At 44.7% G+C, this 21,106-nt stretch overlaps 1 protein-coding gene across 7 annotated transcripts in view; it reads left to right on the top strand.

Annotated features, from left to right (window-relative positions):
- LOC138745577 (casein kinase I-like) overlaps positions 1-21,106 on the top strand; it is a 168,879-nt gene that overhangs the window by 24,124 nt on the left and 123,649 nt on the right. For 6 of the 7 annotated variants that reach the window (XM_069902762.1, XM_069902761.1, XM_069902757.1 and 3 more), the window contains exon 2: positions 13,696-14,118. In XM_069902762.1, the coding sequence (XP_069758863.1) occupies positions 13,923-14,118 (196 nt within the window). In that variant the 5' untranslated portion in view covers positions 13,696-13,922. Of the gene's footprint in view, positions 1-13,695; positions 14,119-21,106 lie in introns of those variants that run through there. The other variant, XM_069902763.1, reaches the window with a different exon arrangement.

Below are 21,106 nucleotides of genomic sequence, written 5' to 3'. Positions count from 1 at the left end.
AACATGCAAATGCTTATACTGAGTAGACATAGCACAATATTTACAAGCAATTTATATGCAGTACATTTATAAAAATAAATAAGTATTGTTAAATAAATAGTCCATTCTCATAGGGATTGCATGAGCAATTCATCAGTCATTCAGTATTCTCATAGCCTGCGAGAAGAAGCTGTTCCAGAGCCTGGTGGTGCTGGCTCATGTCATGTGGTATCTCTCTTTTGACTGGAGTAGCTGGAAGATGCTGTGTGCGGGTTGGTAGGGGTCCTTAATGATTTTGCGCACCCTCCTGGTATATCATGTCAATGCGGGGGTGGGGGGGACGGGGACAAGTGATCCCCTCTGCTGCTCTTATGATCCTGTAGCTAACCTCTGATCCATTTCAGTGCAGTAGCCGTTAAATGCAGCCCGGCCAGGACACTTATAGAGCTCCTGTAGAAGGAGATGGTGGCCGGTGGCCTTGCCTGCCTCAGTCTTCTCAGGAAGTGCAGTTGCTGTTGCCCCTTCCTGACAAGTGAGGAGATGTTGCGTGTCCAGAATAGATCACTAGCTAAGTGAACTTGGCGCTCTCTGCCCTCTCCACCTCTGAGTAATTGATGTGTAGCGGAGGGTTCCTGGCCCTCCTGAAGTCCACGATCATCTCCTTCACCTTGTCCACATTGAGACTCAGGTTGTTACACTCGCACCGTAAGAGATTTTCCACCTCGTCTCGGTAGTGAGACTCATCGTTGTTGCAGACGAGGCCAATGACCGTCATGTCATCTGCAAGCTTTATGACACGGTTGGAGCTGGATTTGGCGATGTATTTGTAAGTCAGTGTGAACAGGAGTGGGCTGAACACAGCCTTGAGCTGTGATGATGCTCAATATTCTGCTACTGACCCGGTCTTATTTCATGTTGTATCTGATTCTTAAAGGGACTCCTCATTAGTAAAAGAAGATGCAGTTGAAATGCTTTATCTGTACATTTTATTCTCCACTTTTGGACTTGCGTAACTTCTGTTTTATTATTTCACTAAGTTGGCCTTTTTATGGTGCTAAGTCACATTAAAGGTGGCTCATCGGGGAAAAAAAGGTGAATTTACCTTTTTACGAAGAAGGCCCATTGCGTTCAACTCAGCAGCGTCGGGAGCCGCTTTCCGGAGCTGAGGGAGGCGGGACGAGTGGTGCAGTAGTGCCGGCTGTCGCTGTGACGTCAAGCACACTCGCCGAGAAAGGAAAGCGGCCTATACTCAAAATAGTGACTGAAGAGCAGATAAGAGCACTGGCAGTCTCAGGATTCGGGCAGATCTCCTGCGCCACATTAACTATATGACTTTAAAAATCGCGGGCCAAGGACGTCATCATCCTGCCCCCTTCGTGGCTGCTTTCAGCGGCATTGCTTTCACGGAGGAGGTGGAGCGACCTCGCTCCTCCTGAGTGTACTCCCCCCAGCACTCTCTGTGTTTTCTTCATGGTAAGTGAAGTGATGTAAAGATGGAGAATATCTACCTTTGGATTTGCTGCTTTTTTTCCCCCACTTTAAAAAGGACAAATGTACCTAAGTATGAGTTGACATGCCTGGATAACATGCAAAACAAAGCTTTGGTGCATGTGACAATAAACAATTAAAATCAAAATGCTTGGATTATTTTTTTCTGGCAGCCCATTCAACACAACGAGAGTTGTGTGTGGGTTCTATCTGGCAACACTGCCCATTTCCCAGTGACTTAAAAAAACGCTCACAGCCCTCAATCTGCTTCACTGGAATCCTTAATCACACCAGCACTGACTGTCCCTGTAATCTTTGTATGTGAAAGAGATGCAATTATCACTGAATATTTAGCAAAACATTAAATTTAGAGGGGTTTGTAATTTAAAAAAAATAGGTTGTGAGGTCATTTTGTAACAATTAAATGCTTTCAAGGATTGTGACTGAAAATTAAGTAAAATGCTTTATATATTCATGCAAGTGATGAAGTTTGTTCAGTGTAAGTACAGTATCGTATTTTTGCTTTTTAAACTGTTTATTCTTAATGCAGATGCTTTAGCTAGGCATTGTGAGAGTATGTCTCAAGCAACAAGAAAATACACTTATCCGGCATCTAACGATTTTTCCCCCCCCATAGACATCTCTCAAAAGCATCCTGGTTGTGCCGTGGTTCTTCTAAATTGTTCAGTTCCAACTACTCTCCCTCCACCCCCCCCATCTTATTTTTGGCCCCAAAAACTGGTATTTTTAATATATCGTATGTAAATGTCGAGTTTCCTTCATTTTTTGGCCCCTGCCTGCCCATCGGAGTTCCCAACATCTCGAATGATGCAGGTACATAACAGTGGTCACCAGTAGAACCATACATACAAGTTGACACCATACATTTAACGTTAAAAGCGGTCTAAAAAAATTTGTTTTTTACACAAGTAAATATAGTATCTTTAATGTATGTTAGCTCTGCGTTGTTGGAATGGAAAACCCTGGATATCCGAGAGCCTTTGGAGAAACATCCGGCCCGAGCTGATTACTGTCATTTGGCAGCCAAGACAGCTCTGATGCAGTGATGGATGAGCTCGTCTGGCAATTTCCCCCTGTAAGCAGCTTTTCGAGCGGCTGAAACCTAACCCCCCCCACCCCGGGCCTTCTGGGACCACGACGCCAGTTTCACAACAGAAAGTGGAGCAGCTGCACTCTTGAGAGATGACGGGTCGGGCATCTCTGCTTACACTGGAGTTCTACCTCGTTACCCCATTGTGCCACGGGTGATCTCTTCCTCTGGGAACACTGTAAGGATTATCTGCCAAGCCCTCAAACTGGTTTCTGGGAAGTCCAGAGGAACAATCCGGGAGAATGTCTGTTTTAAGGCTGGTGAAGTGTGGAGGAAGGTTTCCGCCTCAAGATGTTGACCATTCTTTTGTCAGACCCACTGTTTGCCGCCAGCAGCCTGGTTCCCCTTTTCTCTGTTCCTGTTTTTATGTCAAGGCCCCTGGTTCCAACCCTTCTCCCATCCCTTCTCTGAGGGTCCTCCTCAACTCCCACGAGTGGGCAACTGCATATAGCGCGATGCATTCTTATTTTTAGAGTATTATTAAATTGAGGAAGCTTGTTTGTACTTCTCTTATTGAACAGTCCAATCAACCCCTGTCATCTTCAAAGAATTGAAGTAAGAAGTAACCCCCAGGTTTCTTAGGTGACTTAATGGAGGTCTACAAGATTCTGAGTGGCATAGGACAGCACTCCCCCCCAACCCCCTCCCCCAGGGCAAGTATAGCAAACACCAGGGGACATCTGTAGAAAGTAAAGTGTAGGGGAGACATCAGGGGTGAGTTGTGGGTGCCTGGAATGCCTTGCCAGGGCTGGTGGTGGAGGCTGGGACATTTAAGAGACTCTTCGGCAGGCACATGGAAGAACGAAAAATAGAGGGGTACAAGACAGGAATGGTTTAGTTTTTTTATAGTAGGAATATGTAGGTCGGCACAACATCAAGGGCGAAGGGCCTGTAGTGTTCTGTAATAGTCTCATTATTTTTGTACACTCTTTAAAAGGCTGAAATAATGCAATTCTTTCTAAGGCTTGGAATTGATGAGATGAAAGAATATTAGAGGCAGAATTTGTCATACTTTTAATAAGGGATCAGAAGTGTACTTGAAAGGGAATAATATGTATGAGAATGAGCCTAATTGGATAATGCTTGTATGTACAGTAGGATGAATGGCCTCTCTCTTTAATGTTTCTATTTTTATGGCCAAGTTTTGCACACTTTGTTTGAATTTGGATTTAATACAAAAAATGACAGTTTATGTTTTAAAGAGCCAGGCTTTAGATTAAAGCCTAAACTTAGACTTTAAAGCCTTTCTGAATTATTGTAAGATATTTTAGACTTGAATGAGAACTGGGATTTTATTTGCCCATTTGTGGAACTGAGCAGCATCAGGATTTATTGCCATGAGCATGTCACGAAGTTTGTTCTTTTGCGGCAGCCTCACAGTGCAATTATTTACAAAATAAATAAAAATAGTGCAAGAAAATGAAAAAAATGAATGGCCGTGGTTCATTGCTCATTCAGGAATCTGACGGCGGAAGGGTTGAAGCTGTCCTTGTGCCTCTAAGTGCTCGTCTTCAGGCCTCCTGTGCCCTTTTCCTGATGGTCAGAGTGAAGGGGCGTGGCCTGGGTAATGGAGGTTCTATGAGGATAGAGGCTCAGGGTAATGGAGGTTCTATGAGGATAGAGGCTGCTTTCTTGACACTGTCTCTTGTAGATGTCCTCGATGGGGTGCCTGCGATGTTGCTGGCCGAGTTAAGAACCTTCAGGAGCTTTTGTTCTTGTCCATACCAGCCAGAATGCTCTCCAAGGTACACCTATAGAAGTTTTCGTGAATCTTGAGTGATATATCGAATCTACTCAGACTCTTTACAAGTGAGCTTTCTTCACGATTGCATCAACAGGGAGGCTCCGGAACAAATCCTCGGAGATGTTGACACCCTGGAATTTGAAGTTTTTGACACTCTCCACTGCTGACCCTTCAATAAGGGACTGACTTGTGTTCTCCTGGTTTTCTCCTGAAGTCCACAATCATCTCCTTGGTCCTACTAACACTGAGTGCAAGGTTGTTGACTGACACCATTCAACGAGCTGATCTATCTCCCTCCTGTACGCTTCCCCATTGCCGTCTGTGACTCTCCCGACAACCGTGGTGGCATCGGCAAATTTGTAGATAGCATTGAAGTTGTGCCTGGTGTAGAATGAGTAGAGCAGTGGGCTTAGCACGCATCCTTGAGGTGCGCCTGTGTTGAGAGTGCTCTAATCCTCCAAGTAACTGTAATTTTAATGTTAGCACTGATTGCTTTTTGTTTTGCTGTACTTTAATTTTAATAAGAACTTTTAATTTTGATTTTGATGGTCGACTGGCCACTTCCTTTGTAAAATAAAAGCAGCAGAGAGCGAGAGAATTTGCAATATGTGGACTGTTGACAAGTCATGAACCTGTAAAATCGACTATTTTCCCCTTTACAGATGATCACCATTTTCAACAATTTGTTTTTAAGCTCAAATATATTGTCACAATGCAGTGACAGAGGAGGGGGGTGTGCCTCACAAGCTTAACCGTGATTTTTGAGGAAGTAACAAAAGAAATTGAAGGTAGGGCACGAGATGTGGTGTATATGAATTTTAGTAAAGCATTTGACAAGGTCCGCTATGGTAGACTTGTTCAGAAAGTCACAAGGCACGGGATCCACGGAACCGTGGCTGTGGATGCAGAATTGACGCCTGCAGAAAGCAGAGGAGATGGAATGTATTCTCTCTGGAGGTCTGTGACTAGGAGCTCTGCAGGGATCTGTTCTTGACCTCCTGCTCTTGTGAGTTTTATAAATAACTTGGACAAAGAGACAGGTTTCTTCAGACGCAGATTGGGAGATTGCTTCGCTGAGCACCTTCTCTCCGACCGCAACAACAGCGACCTCCCAGTAGCCAACCATTTCAATTCCAAGTCACACTCCCAGACTCGTGTCTGTCCATGACTTTGTGTACTACCATCTAGACCACCCACAGAAGGGTCTTATTTTCCATCTGGGGCATTTCTAGCCAGATGGCATTAACATCGACTTTTCTGCTTTCTACTAAACCTGTTCGCCTTTTCTTTCCCCTCCCCTTTTCCTGTCTTTCCAGTTCTCCTCTCCCTTCCCCTCCACCCACCCAGCTATCCCTCCACTCCCTCATTGCTGCTGTCCCCTCCCTCCTTTCTCCACCTATCATCTCCTACCTTTGCCTTCCTCCTTCCTCTCTCCCCCCCCCCCACCCCCCTGCACTCTTTTGTTTGGATGCCTGCTGGAATTTTCTCATACCTTGATGAAGGGCTCAAGCACGAAACGTCGGATATGTATTTTTACCATTGCTACATAAAGGACACTGTTTGACCAGCTGAAATTCTCCAGCATTTGGTGTTTTCGCAAAGAAGTAGAGAGATGGGTCAGTATGTTTGCAGTTGACACGAAGGTTGGAGATGTTGTGGCTAGAATGTAAGGTTTGCTGCAGGTTACAACAGGATGCAGAGCTGGGTGGCAGATGGAGTTTAATCTGGATAAGTGAGAGATAATACATTTTGGAAGGTCAAATGAAGGCAGAGTAAGTACATGGTTAATGGTAGGATTCTCAACAGTGTGGAGGAACCTTGCAGTCCAAATTCATAGATGTCTCAACGTTGCCACACTGGTTGATAGGACAGTTAAAAGGCTACCCTTCATTATTCAGGGCATTGAGTTCAAGAGTCAAGAGGTAACGTTGAAGGTCTATAAAACTGGTTAGACCACACTTGGAATACTGTGTTCAGTTCTGGGCACCTCATTACGGGAAGGATGTGAAAGTGATGGAGAAGGCGCAGAGGAAATTTACCTGAACGTCGCCCGAATTGGAAAGCGTGCCTGTGAGGCAAGGTTAAAAGAGCTCTGGCTTTTCTCTTTGGAGCGAAGAGGGATGAGAAGTGACTTGATAAGGGGTCTACAAAATTAGAAGAGGCTTAGATCGGGTGCTCAGCCAGCACCTTTTTCCCATGGTGAGAATAGTAAACACCAGAGGACATCTGTACAAGGGGAGGAAAGTTTAAGGGAAATGTAGGGGTATGTTTTTTTACACCAAGATTAGTGTGTGTCTGGAATGCCTTGTCATTGATGGTGGTGGAGGTGGGGACAATAGGGTCATTTAAAGCACTCTTAGACAGGCAGATGGATACAAGAAAATTAGAAGGTTATGGGTATGACATTTAGTTTGTAGAGTAGGTTTATATAAGTCGGTACGACATTGTGCGCTGAGGGGCGTGTACTGTGCTGCAGTGTTCTATGTTCACGCACAGTTCAGCAAGTAAAACACAGCAGAGAACTGCAGAATTGCAGAGAAAGGTCAGTATGTGCAGAGCAAAGACAACATAATTTGACTATTTTGAGGTTCAGTCAGGAGTCTGATAATGGCAGAAAAGAAACTATTCTTGATTCTAATAGTATGCGATCTCACGCTCGTGAATCTCACTGACGAGCAGCAGGTAAAGAGAGCGTGGCCGGGTGAGATGAGTCTTTTAATATGTTGTCTGGTTTTCCAAGACCGTTGGATTTAATGATGGAGGGTGGGGCACCCAGTTCCCCAAAAATGAATAATTAAAAGAAATCAAATGTAATTGGGAGTAATCATATTGGACTTGTTCAAGAAACAACTGAGATTGCAAAATGAGGAAGGTGTGTGATTCTGCAAGAATGAATTTGGATGGAAAAGAGACTTTCCTCATCTGTAATTACAGTGTGACACGTGTAGACATTGTTCAAGTGTTATGTAGGACTTGATTAGCCTTTTCTCTTTATCGAGTTTGACAGCATCTTCCTCATTTACTTGCAGATTGCTTTGACCTGTGCTTCTCTTCCAAGTTCACAATCAATGGCTATGATTGGTACACAGCTTGTAATGTATGCCAATTCTCCCCAGCATGGACATCTTCCAACTAGCCTTGGGATATGCATTTCAAGGGCAGTGAAGTTCACTATCAGCTTGCCCAATCATTTGCTCCATGTCAAGATCCTCATTGTTCCGAAATCAAACTCCTTAATGGGTCTTGTTAAACGTTCATGGAAATAATTTACCAGTGTATCAACACGCGCCAGAGCATGAAGACTCTGTCAAAAAGCTAATTGACAGCCTCCTCTGTGATCCCAGACTGATTCCCATGTGAGAATCGTGAATCATTTCTAAAGATGCTTCTTGACTTTTGGATCGTGTCCAAGTATGTTACTGATGGTTGGAGGTTGTCAAAGCAGCTGAACTTTCGAGTGGAAGAAATTTAGAAGCTAATGAGAGTTTTGTATTAACCTTTGGGTTGTTCCAAAGTGCTCAGGGGTGGGACACCTTTTAATTTTTAAATTTAGACAGACAGCATGGTAACAGGCCCTTTCGGCCCACGAGTCCGTGACGCCCAATTAACCTACACCCCCAGTATGGCCTTTACCGTGCTGTATGTCCAAATTAAAAATGAAAAGTGTAGCGGCTACTACCGTAGAGCTACTAAAGTAAAACAAATACACACGCCAGATTAGCCAACTCAAGACTGAATTTATTCAGGTTTTACAATATTCTTTTATACTCCGCATGTCCCGGGCTCCACGGGGCAAGGCGGGACCTTGCTATTGGAATGCTTTCGATCCACGGGAGTGGCAGGTTTAAATTGATCCTTGTGCGTGTCCTGCGCCTTCCAGCAGGATACTTGGCAAGACAACGTGCCATTCTCCAGCACGCAGTACTGAAAGGGTCAGGTATGAGTGTGATAAATCAGTTCTGTGATTGTGCGTTCTTACTCCAGAATTCTGCTCTCACACCTGTCTCTTCTAAATTGGAGCCCTTTGATCAAATGCTCTCTCCCCTAAACTTCACCTTTGGATCAACCCCTCTGTGGTGAGTGTTAGAGGTAATGGGGAAAGTATGTTTTGCTAATGTTTGTGACAGTAGCCTTGGTCAGGAGGATGTGGGCTTGCGTTGAATTGTTTATTGTCGTGCGTGCCAAGATGGTGAAAAAATGTGCCCACTCTCGGGTGATGCTCTAGTGCGGTCTTAAGAACATAAGAAATAAGAGCAGGAGTTGGCCATCTGGCCCATCGAGCCTGCTTCGCCCTTCAATATGGTCATGGCTTATCTGATGATAGGGTCATCACCTGCCTTTTCCCCATATCCCTTAATTCCCCTCTTACAGGCATACCCTGTTTAACACGGTTTTGAAGAGCGCGGGGTTTGATATAATGTGGATTGAAATTTCTGACCCGCAGTTTTAAAAATTGCCATGTTAAAGATTTATTGTAGTTGCTATTTAATACTTTACAAGACTCGAGTTTAAAATATTTGAGATAGGTGCTGAGCTGTGGAATAGAGAGAGAGTCAAGCGGCTGTGTTGAAAGTTTTTTTTGCTGTCCCCGCTGTGATCGGGCTCCCTGCACTATCCCGCAGCACGCTGCCTTACACTGATGAAGCAGACCAGCGAGTTTCCAAACCACTGAATAATGGTGGGTTGTATGGAGGAGAACCCCTGGAATTTGGCTCCCTGCTCTATCCTGCGGTGGAACTGATCTAACTTTGGTGAAAGTCTCGTGAGCGATTTGACACAAATCTACATGAGACAAATATTTTTTAAAATAAATGATGTTCACTTAGTTTTATATATCCCTTCTTATAGGATTGGAACACATTATGTAAAACTGCATTGTAATAATGCTTTGAACAGTGCAGTTTTGAAAAGTCACTGTAAATGTGTGGAAAAGAAAAAGTGTATATCATGGCTATTGTGATTTATGGTGTGAAAAATAAAAAAAAAAAAAAAAAAAAGAACAGTGCAGTTTTGCATAGCACTGAACTTGCTTGGAATGCATTAACCGTGTGGTACAGGGTATGCCTGCATTGCAAAAATCAATCCAGCCTTGACTTAAATATATTTATTGAGGTCACCTCCTCTGCTTCCACGGGCAACGAATTCCATAGATTCACCACCCTCTGGGAAAGGCGGTTCCTCCTCATCTCCATCCTAAATCTACTATTCTGAAGCTCTGCCCCCTAGTTCTCATACCACCTATCAGAGGAAAAAAACATATCGACCTCTCTGTTATCTATTCTTTTCATAATTTTCTATAAGATCCCCTCTCATTCTTACTTTTCTTCTGAGCTTTGAGATTTATTGCCTACAAATATTGCATAGAATAGTCTTAACTTTCCTTGATGAAGTTCCACATCTCACCTCCAGCAAGTGTCTCATCACATGGGACAAATGGGGAAACTTCTGCCGCCACTCCTGAGCCCTTCTTAAAGTCATCAAGATGAAGTATGCAGAATCTGCTCATTATCCACACGTGTTCTGAGGCAAATCTCCAAATTAGCTTTGGCTCTTGAACCCAGAATGAGCCATGCACGTGTCGTTTTCAAATCTAAGGCTTCACTACAGGCCACCTCCTTCGATGACGCTGCCCTCTGATTAAAAAAAGATCCATAGAAAATGGAGATCAATTCACATGTTTTTGGAAGGACCTCTCACCAAAGGGCTGATATTTAAATTTCTGCCATTGCACATTCTGGCCACCTGAAAATGGCTGAAGAAAGAATGTTTTGTCATCTAGTTTAATGCCATGCCTAAATTACTCAGCCTTGTCTCCCACATAAAAATAGAATTGGTACTCCATTAGCTTTTCAGTGCTTTGGGATTCCCTGAGGTCATGATTGCATTAGATGACTATTTCTCCTTGTGCTTTGTTCTTTGGCTGCTTCTCTGGGAGTGAGGCCGGAACACTAATTGATGTACTTGTCGTGGCCTTGGTCACAGAGGCTTTTATATTGTACAGTGCTAAAACTATCATCATCTGGCTCAGATACCTCTGGCCTCCTTGTACTTAAAGATTCGGGACACATAAGTCCGCAAGCATCGAATCCACGCTGCTGAAGACCCAACTGCGCTGGGTGGGTCACGTCTCCAGAATGGAGGACCATGGCCTTCCCAAGATCGTGTTATATGGTGAGCTCTCCACTGGCCACTGAGACAGAGGTGCACCAAAGAAGAGGTACAAGGACTGCTTAAAGAAATCTCTTGGTGCCTGCCCCATTGACCACCGCCAGTGGGCTGATCTCGCCTCCAACCGTGCATCTTGGCGCCTCACAGTTCAGCGGGCAGCAACCTCCTTTGAAGAAGGCCGCAGAGCCCACCTCACTGACAAAAGACAAAGGAGGAAAAACCCAACACCCAACCCCAACCCACCAATTTTCCCTTGCAACCGCTGCAACCGTACCTGCCTGTCCCGCATCGGACTTGTCAGTCACCAACGAGCCTGCAGCAGACGTGGACATACCCCTCCATAAATCTTCGTCTGTGAAGCCAAGCCAAAGAAAGAAGAAGAATTTAAACATTATAGTAAATTTTAAATCTAAATTTAAATTTGTATTAAATATACAGCACGATAACAGGCCCTTTCGCCGCTGAGCCCCTCACTGGTCCACTCGGGTCATCTCCAATGCTTCTCTTAACACTCGATTATGAGATGCTTGACAATTGTTATATGTTTAGTCTTGCTCAGATTGAGAGCCTATGACCACATTTGGACCCAATGGACCTTTGCTAGTGTTTATCTCCATGAACAATTGAAGAGTAAAGTTCATTGTCATCTGATTGTCCAAGTACAACCCGACGGATCAGTGTTCTCCGGTCCTTGCTGAAAACCTGCAGGCACACAACATGTATAGACAAACATGCAGATCAAATATTTCATCGAGACAAGTAAATAAATATTGATTCATGAATATGAGAAGCTCAGATGGTCAGTGTGAGTGAGCAGTTCGTTTGGTCGTTCAGCGTTCTCACTGCCCGTGGGAAGAAGCTGTTCCTCAGCCTGGTGGTGCCGGCTCTGATCCTCCTGTATCTCTTCCCCGACGGGAGCAGCTGAAAGATGCTGTGTGCAGGGTGGAAGGGGTCCTCAATGATTTTGCGCACCCTCTTCAGACAACAATCCCGGAAGATCACGCCAATGGGGAGGGGGAGACTCCAGTGATCCAAGAGCTATAACTTGGAAAGCTTTTGATGAACAGCAATGAAGTGTGAGGAATCTTAAGTTGCTCCATTTTTTGGCCTCATGGACACAAATGGGGGTCGCATACTAGTTTGTACTGACCCTTTCTCGGCTAATATACATCTTGCAGATCTACATTGAACTGTAGTTTCATCATCTAAACTTGTTCCTTTCACCTTTGTGCATGTATCTTGGTTTTCCTTGGAGATCTATTCACGTTGACCAGACTGGCAGAATGTTTCTAACCATTCCAGTAACATTTTGGATTGTCTTTAGATTTGGACTTACAGCATGGTAACGGGGCCTTTTGGCCCACGAGACCATGGCCCCCAAAATATACCAGTTAATTTACAATCCCAGTATGTGTTTGGAGGGTGGGAGGAAATTGCAGTGCACGGAGGAAATCGGTGGCGGGGAACATACAAACCTTACAGACAGCACCAGATACAAACCTGGGTCAGAGTCAGAATTTATTGCCATGATCATGTCACAAAATTCGATGTTTTGTGGCAGCCTCAGAATGCAAACATTTATATAAAACACCTTACAAAATAAACAAAGTGGGAGAGAAAAGAGAAAGTGGTTCATTGACCATTCAGGAATCTGTTAGTAGAGGGTCTTCAGTTTCCTGTACCTTTTCCCCCCGATGGTAGCAGAGTGAAGAGGGCACAGCCTGGGTAGTAGGGGGGGGTCCCCCCTTGAGGATAGAGGCTGCTTTCTTAAGACGTCGATGTCCTTGATAGAGCCAAGACTGGTGACCGTGATGTCGCAGGCCGAGTTAACAACCCTAGTTTTTTTCTTGTCCCGAGCTTCTCTGTACCAGAGAGCGATGCAACCAGCCAGAATGCTCTGCACGGTCCACCTGTATATAAGTTTTTGAGAGTCTTCCATGACATACCTCCTCAAACTCCTCACAAAGTAATTGATGATGGAATATCGTTGCGCGAACCATTCTGCCTTTGAAGTCTTGTGTCATTCTTCTGAATGACTAAAGGAACCGCTCACACGAAACGTGAGATTCGCGTATAAGTAATACTTGTTTATTTATTTGTGTAGATGAAATACTTGTACTGCATATGTATTTGTCTGTATGTGTGTTATGTTTAATTGTGTGTCTGCACCAAGGACCAGAGAATACTGTTTCATTGGGTTATACACTCAGGTGACAATAAACTTGTATTTAAAAGCACTATTATTTTCTCAGTCTTCTTCTGTCTTAAAAATAAAGGCTTAAGACCATCCTGATTAATTTACTTTCAGTGAGCTTGCTAAACATTTCTGGTGCAGTTTGTATATTAAAGCTTCAGCTCTGAGCTTTGGTAGTTCTTGGGAGTCACTATCTCGGAGGATCTTTCCTGGACCCATCAGACAAATGGCGTCATGAAGAAAGCACGTCAGAGCCTCTACTTCCTCAGGAGTTTGCAGAGATTTGGTATGACGCCAGAAACCCTGGCAAATTTCTAAGGATGTGTGGTGGAAAGTGTGCTGACTGGCTGCATCACGGTCAGGACTTGGGACACCAATACCCCTGAGCGTAAAGCCAGCGGACACAGCTCAGGACCTCACAGGCAAAATCCTCCCCACCATCAAGGACATATGCAGGGAAACGCTGCCGTCGGAGAGCAGCAGTAATTATCAAGGATCCCCACCACTCGCTGCTGCCATCAGGTGTAGGGGCCACAAGACTCGCCCCAGCAGGTTCAGGAACAGCTGCTACCCCTTTGCTGTCAGACTCCTCAACACCAGACTCAATCGGGGACTCTTTTAAGGGCTCTTACTTTTTATTAATTTTTTTTCTATCTTTGTATTGCACAGTTTGTTTACATTTCTTTATTTGTTTACGTGTATGTTGAGTACAGTTTTTTTGCACTACAGTGGTAATTCTGCCTCGCCCGCAGGAAAAAGAATCTCAGGGTTGTATGTGATGCCATATATATACTCTGAAAATAAACCTGAAATCTGCAGCTGGAGACCTTCCAATGGGCATTGAAATTATGGTCCTGGTGTAATATCTGTGCACGTGTTTAACTAGAATTGGTCTGGATGTGCAAATGTGAACATATCAAGAAATTGTCCAATCTAATGTTATAAATGTTCTTTTTATAGTGCAGTTGAAGAAAGAATGAAGAATTGATTGAATTTGCTTTTGATTTTCAGAGTTTGTTTCCACACATCCAATGTGAGTGAAATGCACCCATGAAGACAAAAGCATCTGATTTGTTTTCTGTCAGTAAGGGTATGGAGGGCTATTGGATCTGAAGATTACCATGCTGTTCAATGACGGTCTTTGACTGCACTGAGGGACTCCGCATTGCCTACCCTACTGGCAGCGTTTGCAAAAGCGTTCTGGACCTCCGTCGTTCAGCCGTGACCATCCCGCTGCTATGGAATCTAGTCGGACGAGCAGAGAGCGTGAGAAGGAGAAGGCCGAGGAACCGCGGCGATCGAGCAAACAGTCTGGACGGAGTCCATATGGCAACCGGCCCGGCTCAAACCAGTCATCAGGGGTTCTTATGGTTGGACCGAATTTTAGGGTTGGCAAGAAGATTGGATGCGGCAATTTCGGAGAACTGCGATTAGGTAAGAACTTCTTTGCACTAATATTTTCATCTAGTTTTACGGTAAATTGTTGAATACTCACGGACAAAACGCTAAATGAATAGTCTGCTATTTGCGATGTGTGTCATTAACTTTATTAACCAGTTAATATTTTTTTTGTAAGGGAAAATGTGCCAAGGATTTTATACCCCTCATATTTCCATTTGGAATTCCACCCCCCCACCCTCCCATATTTTTCTCCCTACTGTAAATATCTGCTGCACAACATCTATGAGATGGAAATGATGGCTCCTGCCAGTGGAAATGCTGGAGACTGGGCATGGTGACAACCTTCTAGTCTGTACCGAACTATTATTCCGCCTAGTCCCATTGATCTGCAGCCAGACATCTATGTACCCGTCCAATTTTTTTCTTAAATGTTAATGTTGAGCCTGCATTCACCACTTTAACTGGCAGCTCGTTCCACACCCCCATCCTGTGTGAAAAAGTTCCCCCTCATGTTCCCTTTAACTCGTGTCCTCTAGCTTGTACAGTACATTTCCAATTATCTGAAATGCTCAGGACTGGACGTGTATTTGTTAAATGCATTTTTCAGATAACTGAGAAATGATGTTAAGTAGCCCAGTAGCATCAGCAGAATACTTGTATCGGCTATCGCCGATCCCCACCACCGTCATCAATCCTGCCCGAGGTCCCTACTCCTGCCTAGGAGGCCGCTCTCCTTGATGACGCTGGGACAGCGGAGAACCAAGTACAGTGGAGGGTAAAGAAGAAACGGAAAGAGAGAGGGGGAGGAGTTACCTGAAATGGGGACAATCTCCCCATGCGCTGCCTGACCTGCTGGCTTCCTCCAGTCTCTCACTGATGTTTCCAAACTGGTGCTCGCAGTACGTCAGAGCTCCACATGGTGAAGAGGAATGCAGTGGTCATTGGGGACTCCATTGTCAGAAATACAGACAGGAGATTCTGTGAGCCAGATAGGTATGCCCGCATGGTGTGCTGCCTCCCTGGTGCAAGGGTGCAGGATATCTCAAATCGGGTCCAGGGTATTCTAAAAGGGGAAGGCGAACAGCCTGATGTCTTGGTACATGTGGGTACCAATGACATAGATAAAAAGGAGGAAGTACTGAAAAAGGATTACAGAGAGCTAGGACAGAAACTAAGAAATAGGACAGCCAGGGTGGTGATCTCTGGTTTGCTACCTGTGCCAAGTGCAACTGAGGACAAAAATGGAAGGTTAAGAAAAATGAATGTGTGGCTGAGGGGCTGGTGTAAAGGACAGGGTTTTGGCTTCTTGGATCTCTTTTGGGGAAGGCATGACCTCTACAAGAAGGATGGGTTACACCTAAACTCAAAAGGGGTCAATATATTGGCAGCTAGGTTTGGTACAGCCGTCGGGTGCGGTTTAAACTAATTTGGCAGGGGGGGTGGGAACCTGTATGATAGGGCAAAAGACAGAAAAGATAAAACAGGAAAAGTTAGGTTAGGCAGCGAAAGTAAAAAACCAGAAAGAGCGCGGCAAATATAAAAACCGACTGCAAAAGCTTTTATAAATATGTCAAGAGGAAAAGATTGGTGAAATCCAGAGTAGGTCCCTTGCAGTCGGAATCAGGGGAATATATAATGGGGAAAAAGGAAATGGCAGACCAATTAAATTCTTACTTTAGTTCTGTTTTTACAAGAGAGGATACAAATAACCTCCCAAGGATGTTGGGAAACATAGAGACTAATGCAAGGGAGGAACTGAAAGAAATCAGTATCTCTAAGGACATGGTCTTGGGGAAATTGATGGGATTGAAGGCAGATAAATCCCAAGGGCCTGATAATCTACATCCTAGGGTACTTAAGGAAGTGGCCATTCAGATAGCAGATGCTTTAAGAATTATTTTCCAGAACTCGATAGACTCAGGATCAGTACCCATGGATTGGAGGGTAGCTAATGCTACCCCACTATTTAAAAAGGGGGGTAGAGAAAAAGCAGGGAATTATAGGCCGGTGAGCCTTACATCAGTAGTGGGCAAAATGATGGAATCCATTATTAAGGATGTAATAGCGGAGCATATGACTAGCAGAGAAGGGATCGGACAGAGTCAACGTGAATTTACAAAAGGTAAATCGTGCTTGACAAATCTATTGGAATTCTTTGAGATGGTGACAGGTAAAATAGATGGGGGAGAGCCAGTGGATGTGGTGTACCTGGACTTCCAAAAGGCCTTCGATAAGGTCCCGCATAAACGACTGGCTTACAAAATCAAGGCTCATGGGATTGGTGGCAAGGTATTGATGTGGATTCAGAACTGGCTGGCAGGTAGAAGACAGAGAGTTGGGATAAATGGCTCGTTTTCTGAGTGGCAGGCGGTGACCAGTGGGGTGCCATGGGGATCTGTACTGGGACCCCAGCTGTTCACAATTTACATTAATGATCTGGATGAGGGGATTGGATGTAATATCTCCAAATTTGCAGATGACACTAAGCTAGGAGGGGTTGTGTGCATGGAAGAGGGGGTCAGGAAGCTCCAGTGTGATTTGGATAAATTGGATAAATGGGCAGATCCATGGCAAATGCACTACAATGTGGATCAATGTGAGGTTATCCACTTTGGTAATACAAACCGGAGGGCAGATTACTATTTGAATGGCAATAGATTAAGAGATGGGGAAGTGCAGAGAGACCTTGGGGTACTTGTACACCAGTCTCTGAAGGCGAGCATTCAGGTACAGCAGGCGGTTAAAAAGGCAAATGGTATGTTGGCCTTCATATCAAGAGGGTTTGAGTCTAGGAACAAGGATACCTTACTGCAGCTGTACAGGGCCTTGGTGAGACCCCACCTGGAGTATTGTGTGCAATTTTGGTCACCTGATCTAAGGAAGGATGTTCTTGCAATGGAAGGAGTGCAGAGGCGATTCACCAGGCTGATACCTGGAATGACTTATGAGGAAAGATTGCACAAATTGGGATTGTACTCCCTGGAGTTTAGAAGATTGAGAGGGGATCTCATAGAGACCTATAAAATTCTAGCAGAACTGGACAGAATGGATGCAGATGGGATGTTTCCAAAGATGGGAAAATCCAGAACCCGGGGCCATGGTTTGAGGATAATAGGCAAACCATTTAGGACCGAGATGAGGAGGAATTTCTTGACCCAGAGGGTGGTGAATCTGTGGAATTCATTGCCACAGAGGGCAGTAGAGGCAGGTTCACTGAATATATTTAAGAGAGAATTAGATCTATTTCTTCAGTATAAGGGTATTAAAGGTTACGGAGAGAAGGCAGGGACGGGGTACTGAACTTTAAGATCAGCCATGATCTCGTTGAATGGCGGAGCAGGCTCGAAGGGTCGAATGACCTACTCCTGCTCCTATCTTCTATGTTTCTATGAGAACATCGGGCAAAATTTTTTTTCAGCTTGTCATGTTGCCACTGAAAATGTTTTCAGATAACAGATTCTTGTGGGACAGTGTGTTCCAAATTTCGGATTTTTCCGGATTTCAGAACAAAAGCCAATGCCCCAGATTTAAGCCCATCCAAATTGTGCTGCCAAATCCACCCCCTTCCGGTCACGCTGGTGTCTCTCCCTCCTCACCCACCCGAGTCACGCTGCTATCTCCCTCCCCCACCCGTTCACCCGTCGCGCTGGCATATCTCTCCCCCTCGCCAACCTGAGTCATGCTGCCATCTCTCTCCCCCCTTGCCCATCGAGTCGCGCTGCCATCTCTCTCTCCTCCCCCCATCCGCCCACGTCACGCTGCCGTCTCTCTCTCCTCCTCCCGCCCGCCCGAGTCGCGCTGCTGTCTCTCTCTCTCTCCCTCCACTGGGCCAGCACCAGGAAAAAAATGCCGGCTTTTGGAGCTTTCCGGATTTTAGATGTCCGGATAAAGGTTTGTTTATCTGTAATTGGAAACTTACTGATCTCACCTGACCTTAAGCGTTAAATCACCCTTCTTTAATATGTCCTATTTTGTGTTCAGTTCCCTTTGGTCTTTGTAACTAAAATAATTATTCAAAGCCAAGTTTTTTTATTTGCAATATGACTTGTTATGTCAGTTATGGGCAACTCTTTGTCCTTCCTCTCTAAATCAAAAGGTTACGGGCTCATTCCACTGCTTGGATGATTGTTTTTTTCCCCGGATAGGCAGAGTTATTGGGCAGGCGGAGTTCCGGAACTTTGATCCAAAAGCCCGAATATAAACTTTATGTCAGCTGGGAATTTAAATTCAAGTAATTAAAAATCAATCTAGACTGTAAAGCTCGTGGGATGTTGTAAAATCCGTTAGGTTTACTGTTACCAGGACTGGAGGGTTTGAGTAATAAGGGGGGCTGGACAGACTAGAACCTGTTTCCTTGGACTGAAGGAGGCTTAGGAGGTAATGCAGTATAACCCCTGGTATCTACCATCTTTGGGGATTGGTAGATGCCGGATAAGTGTAGTTTCCAGTTGCTTGAGATGGCTATTTGCATGGGTTGGAGAATCAATCACAGGCGCGCCAATTTTAAACGTGCGTAGTTATTTTCCGAGACTTTTTTTGCTGGTTGCTTGAATTCCGGATCGCAGGGAAATTGTGTTGTGATATCATAAGGTGAATGGACAAAGCTTCACAAATGCAAAGAAAAGAGCACAATGGTTTCGATGGAAGGGGGGAGGGGGTGTTATCCAATGGAGCAGAAATACAACTCAATGCATGGGTCGATTGCAGTTCATCTATGAAATCCTAAGCAATATCAACTAACTTAAATGCATGTTTAAAAGGAAAAAAGCTTCATGAAAAGGTGGAGTTTTATTGACTCTGGTTTCTATATATTCAGATGCTGAAAGAGGAAGGTGATCTGGGAACCTGAATAGTGATTAAATGATGCACCTAATCTTTAAAAGTCATAAATAATTGAATGCTTGGATCAAGATTCAAACCAGCTGCCATGTGTCATCTTGCTGTCAAATGCCAGTTCCCTTTTAGAACTTTTTTCTCCTCTTGGCTTTGCTCTTGCCGTGTCAACAAACCTGTTTGGGAGCCGTGGTTTTGTGCTTTCCATATGTCTCATCTCGCCTGGAGGTTTTGTACAGTTTTTGCATGTGCCCGTGCAAGGTGCAATTTCTGACGTTATCGGCAGTGCGAAACAACGAATGCCACATACCTCTTATAAAGCTGGGGGTTAAATCTTGCTCCGGAGACTGACTCCGTAGTCTCCAGTGGAGTGCTGGGCAAGTGCGGGGCTATCACAGCTGCCATAATTCTGGGCGTGCTGTTAAACTGAGACAATGCCTGGATCTCTGCAAACGTAAACAATTTCTCTGACATAAAAATGTCTCTCAGTTCTGGCTGATAGTTACCCTATATGCTGGTGTATGGGATGATCAACAAATCTTAAAAATGTTGCTTCAAAGTCATGTTGCAATACATGCCAGGTCTAAAATCTGGACCTTGACAGCACTGGCATCTTAACCTCCTCCTCCGTATCTGATCCCCATCCCATCAGCTCCGAAGCGAGTGTCCCATCAGATGCTAGGCACGCTCTGCCACCTTCCTAGTTCTGACAACCTGATTCACCTCCACGGCAAGTGTCTCGGTCAGGCCCTCAGCGCACCTTCCCAGCGCTGACAACTCGATTCAGCTTCATGCGAATGGTGAGAGTGGAGAGAATACGCACACATTGCCTGTCCAGTGGGGAAAACTTGCGCATGTCCAACGAGGTCTCAGTGCTCCCCCACGGGGTCTACCTGCCCAGTCTGACTGCCATTGGTTCTGTACAGGCCTTAAATGGCCTGTTATAGGAGCCAACAGTGGTTTATTTTAAAACATGTTAATAAAATTAAAACCTTTACAGGGTAATCTGGTATTAAAATATTGTGACAACATCACTTCACTGGTCAAGTGCCAGACTTGGGAGTTATCCTATACAAAGGGTGTAGCATAAAACTTACATTTTAGGTGGAAAATCTGGGGGAATTATCTGTATATGGGTCATCCTGTACACCGACATATATGGTCGATGTGATCTATCCCTGAGGACCCCTTCCACCCTGCACACAACACATGAACGAGGCTTCCCCTGCTTGGCCATTTGCCTTATCACACCGCAGGGAGAGGGTGGACCAGGAAAATTTCCCGGGGCTGCGGCCCTACCTATGAAGTAGGGCCACGGACCTGTTTAAAATTCCCAGGCTGACCTTTTCACACCGCAGGTTCACGGGAAGGTGCCCGGCAGGATTTCCTGGGAATTTTCATTTTACATTGCGGTGTGAAAAGGCCTACTGGCTTGATGTTCTGTGGTGGGATCTGTTGAAGGGGTAAGGTATGAGGAGGTGTCAGAGAGCTGTTGTCTGGCCTCGGCAGGTCAGTGCGCCAGACCTCAACTCTATTTTGTTTGGGCGCCTGCCTACATTTTGTTGACTGAAGGGCTCAATCCTGAAACGTTTGTTGTGTATCTTTATCTTTGCTATATGAACGACGTTGTTTGATCTGCTGAGCTTCTCCAACATTGAATTTTACTGCAGACCCATCAATATGGTTGATGTAAATGCTCTCTGAAGTGGACTGGTAAGCCACTCTGTTCAAGGGCCAACAGGATGGGCAGTTAATGCTGGGAGAGTCAGTAACTCCCAGATCTAAGAAATTAATTAAAAAAATAGTCTTTCTTGCTGTGACCCTGCTAATTATCACGTGTTCGCAGATGGAATGTTATGTGGGGATGAGATGAGCTGTGCATTTTGTTGAATTGCACGTAAATACAGCGATGCTGTTATGATGAGACCATCATAGAACTGGTAGTTTATATTTTATTTACCCCGCTCTTTATTGCTCATTGATATGAGGCCACATCTGGAGTATACCACATACAATTTTGGTCTCCTTACTTGAGGAAGGATGTACTGGCTTTGGAGGCGGTGCAGAGGAAGTTCACTCAGTTGATCCCAGAGATAAGGGGGTTAGCCTATGAAGAGAGATTGAGTTGTCTGGGACTGTACTCGCTGGAATTTATAAGAAAGAGAGGGATCTTGTTGAAATGTATAAA

Source organism: Narcine bancroftii, chromosome 11 (assembly GCF_036971445.1).
Source record: "Narcine bancroftii isolate sNarBan1 chromosome 11, sNarBan1.hap1, whole genome shotgun sequence".
NCBI lineage: Eukaryota > Metazoa > Chordata > Chondrichthyes > Torpediniformes > Narcinidae > Narcine > Narcine bancroftii.
Note: the sequence above shows the minus strand (reverse complement) of the source record. Positions and strands in the feature narration are given on the sequence as shown.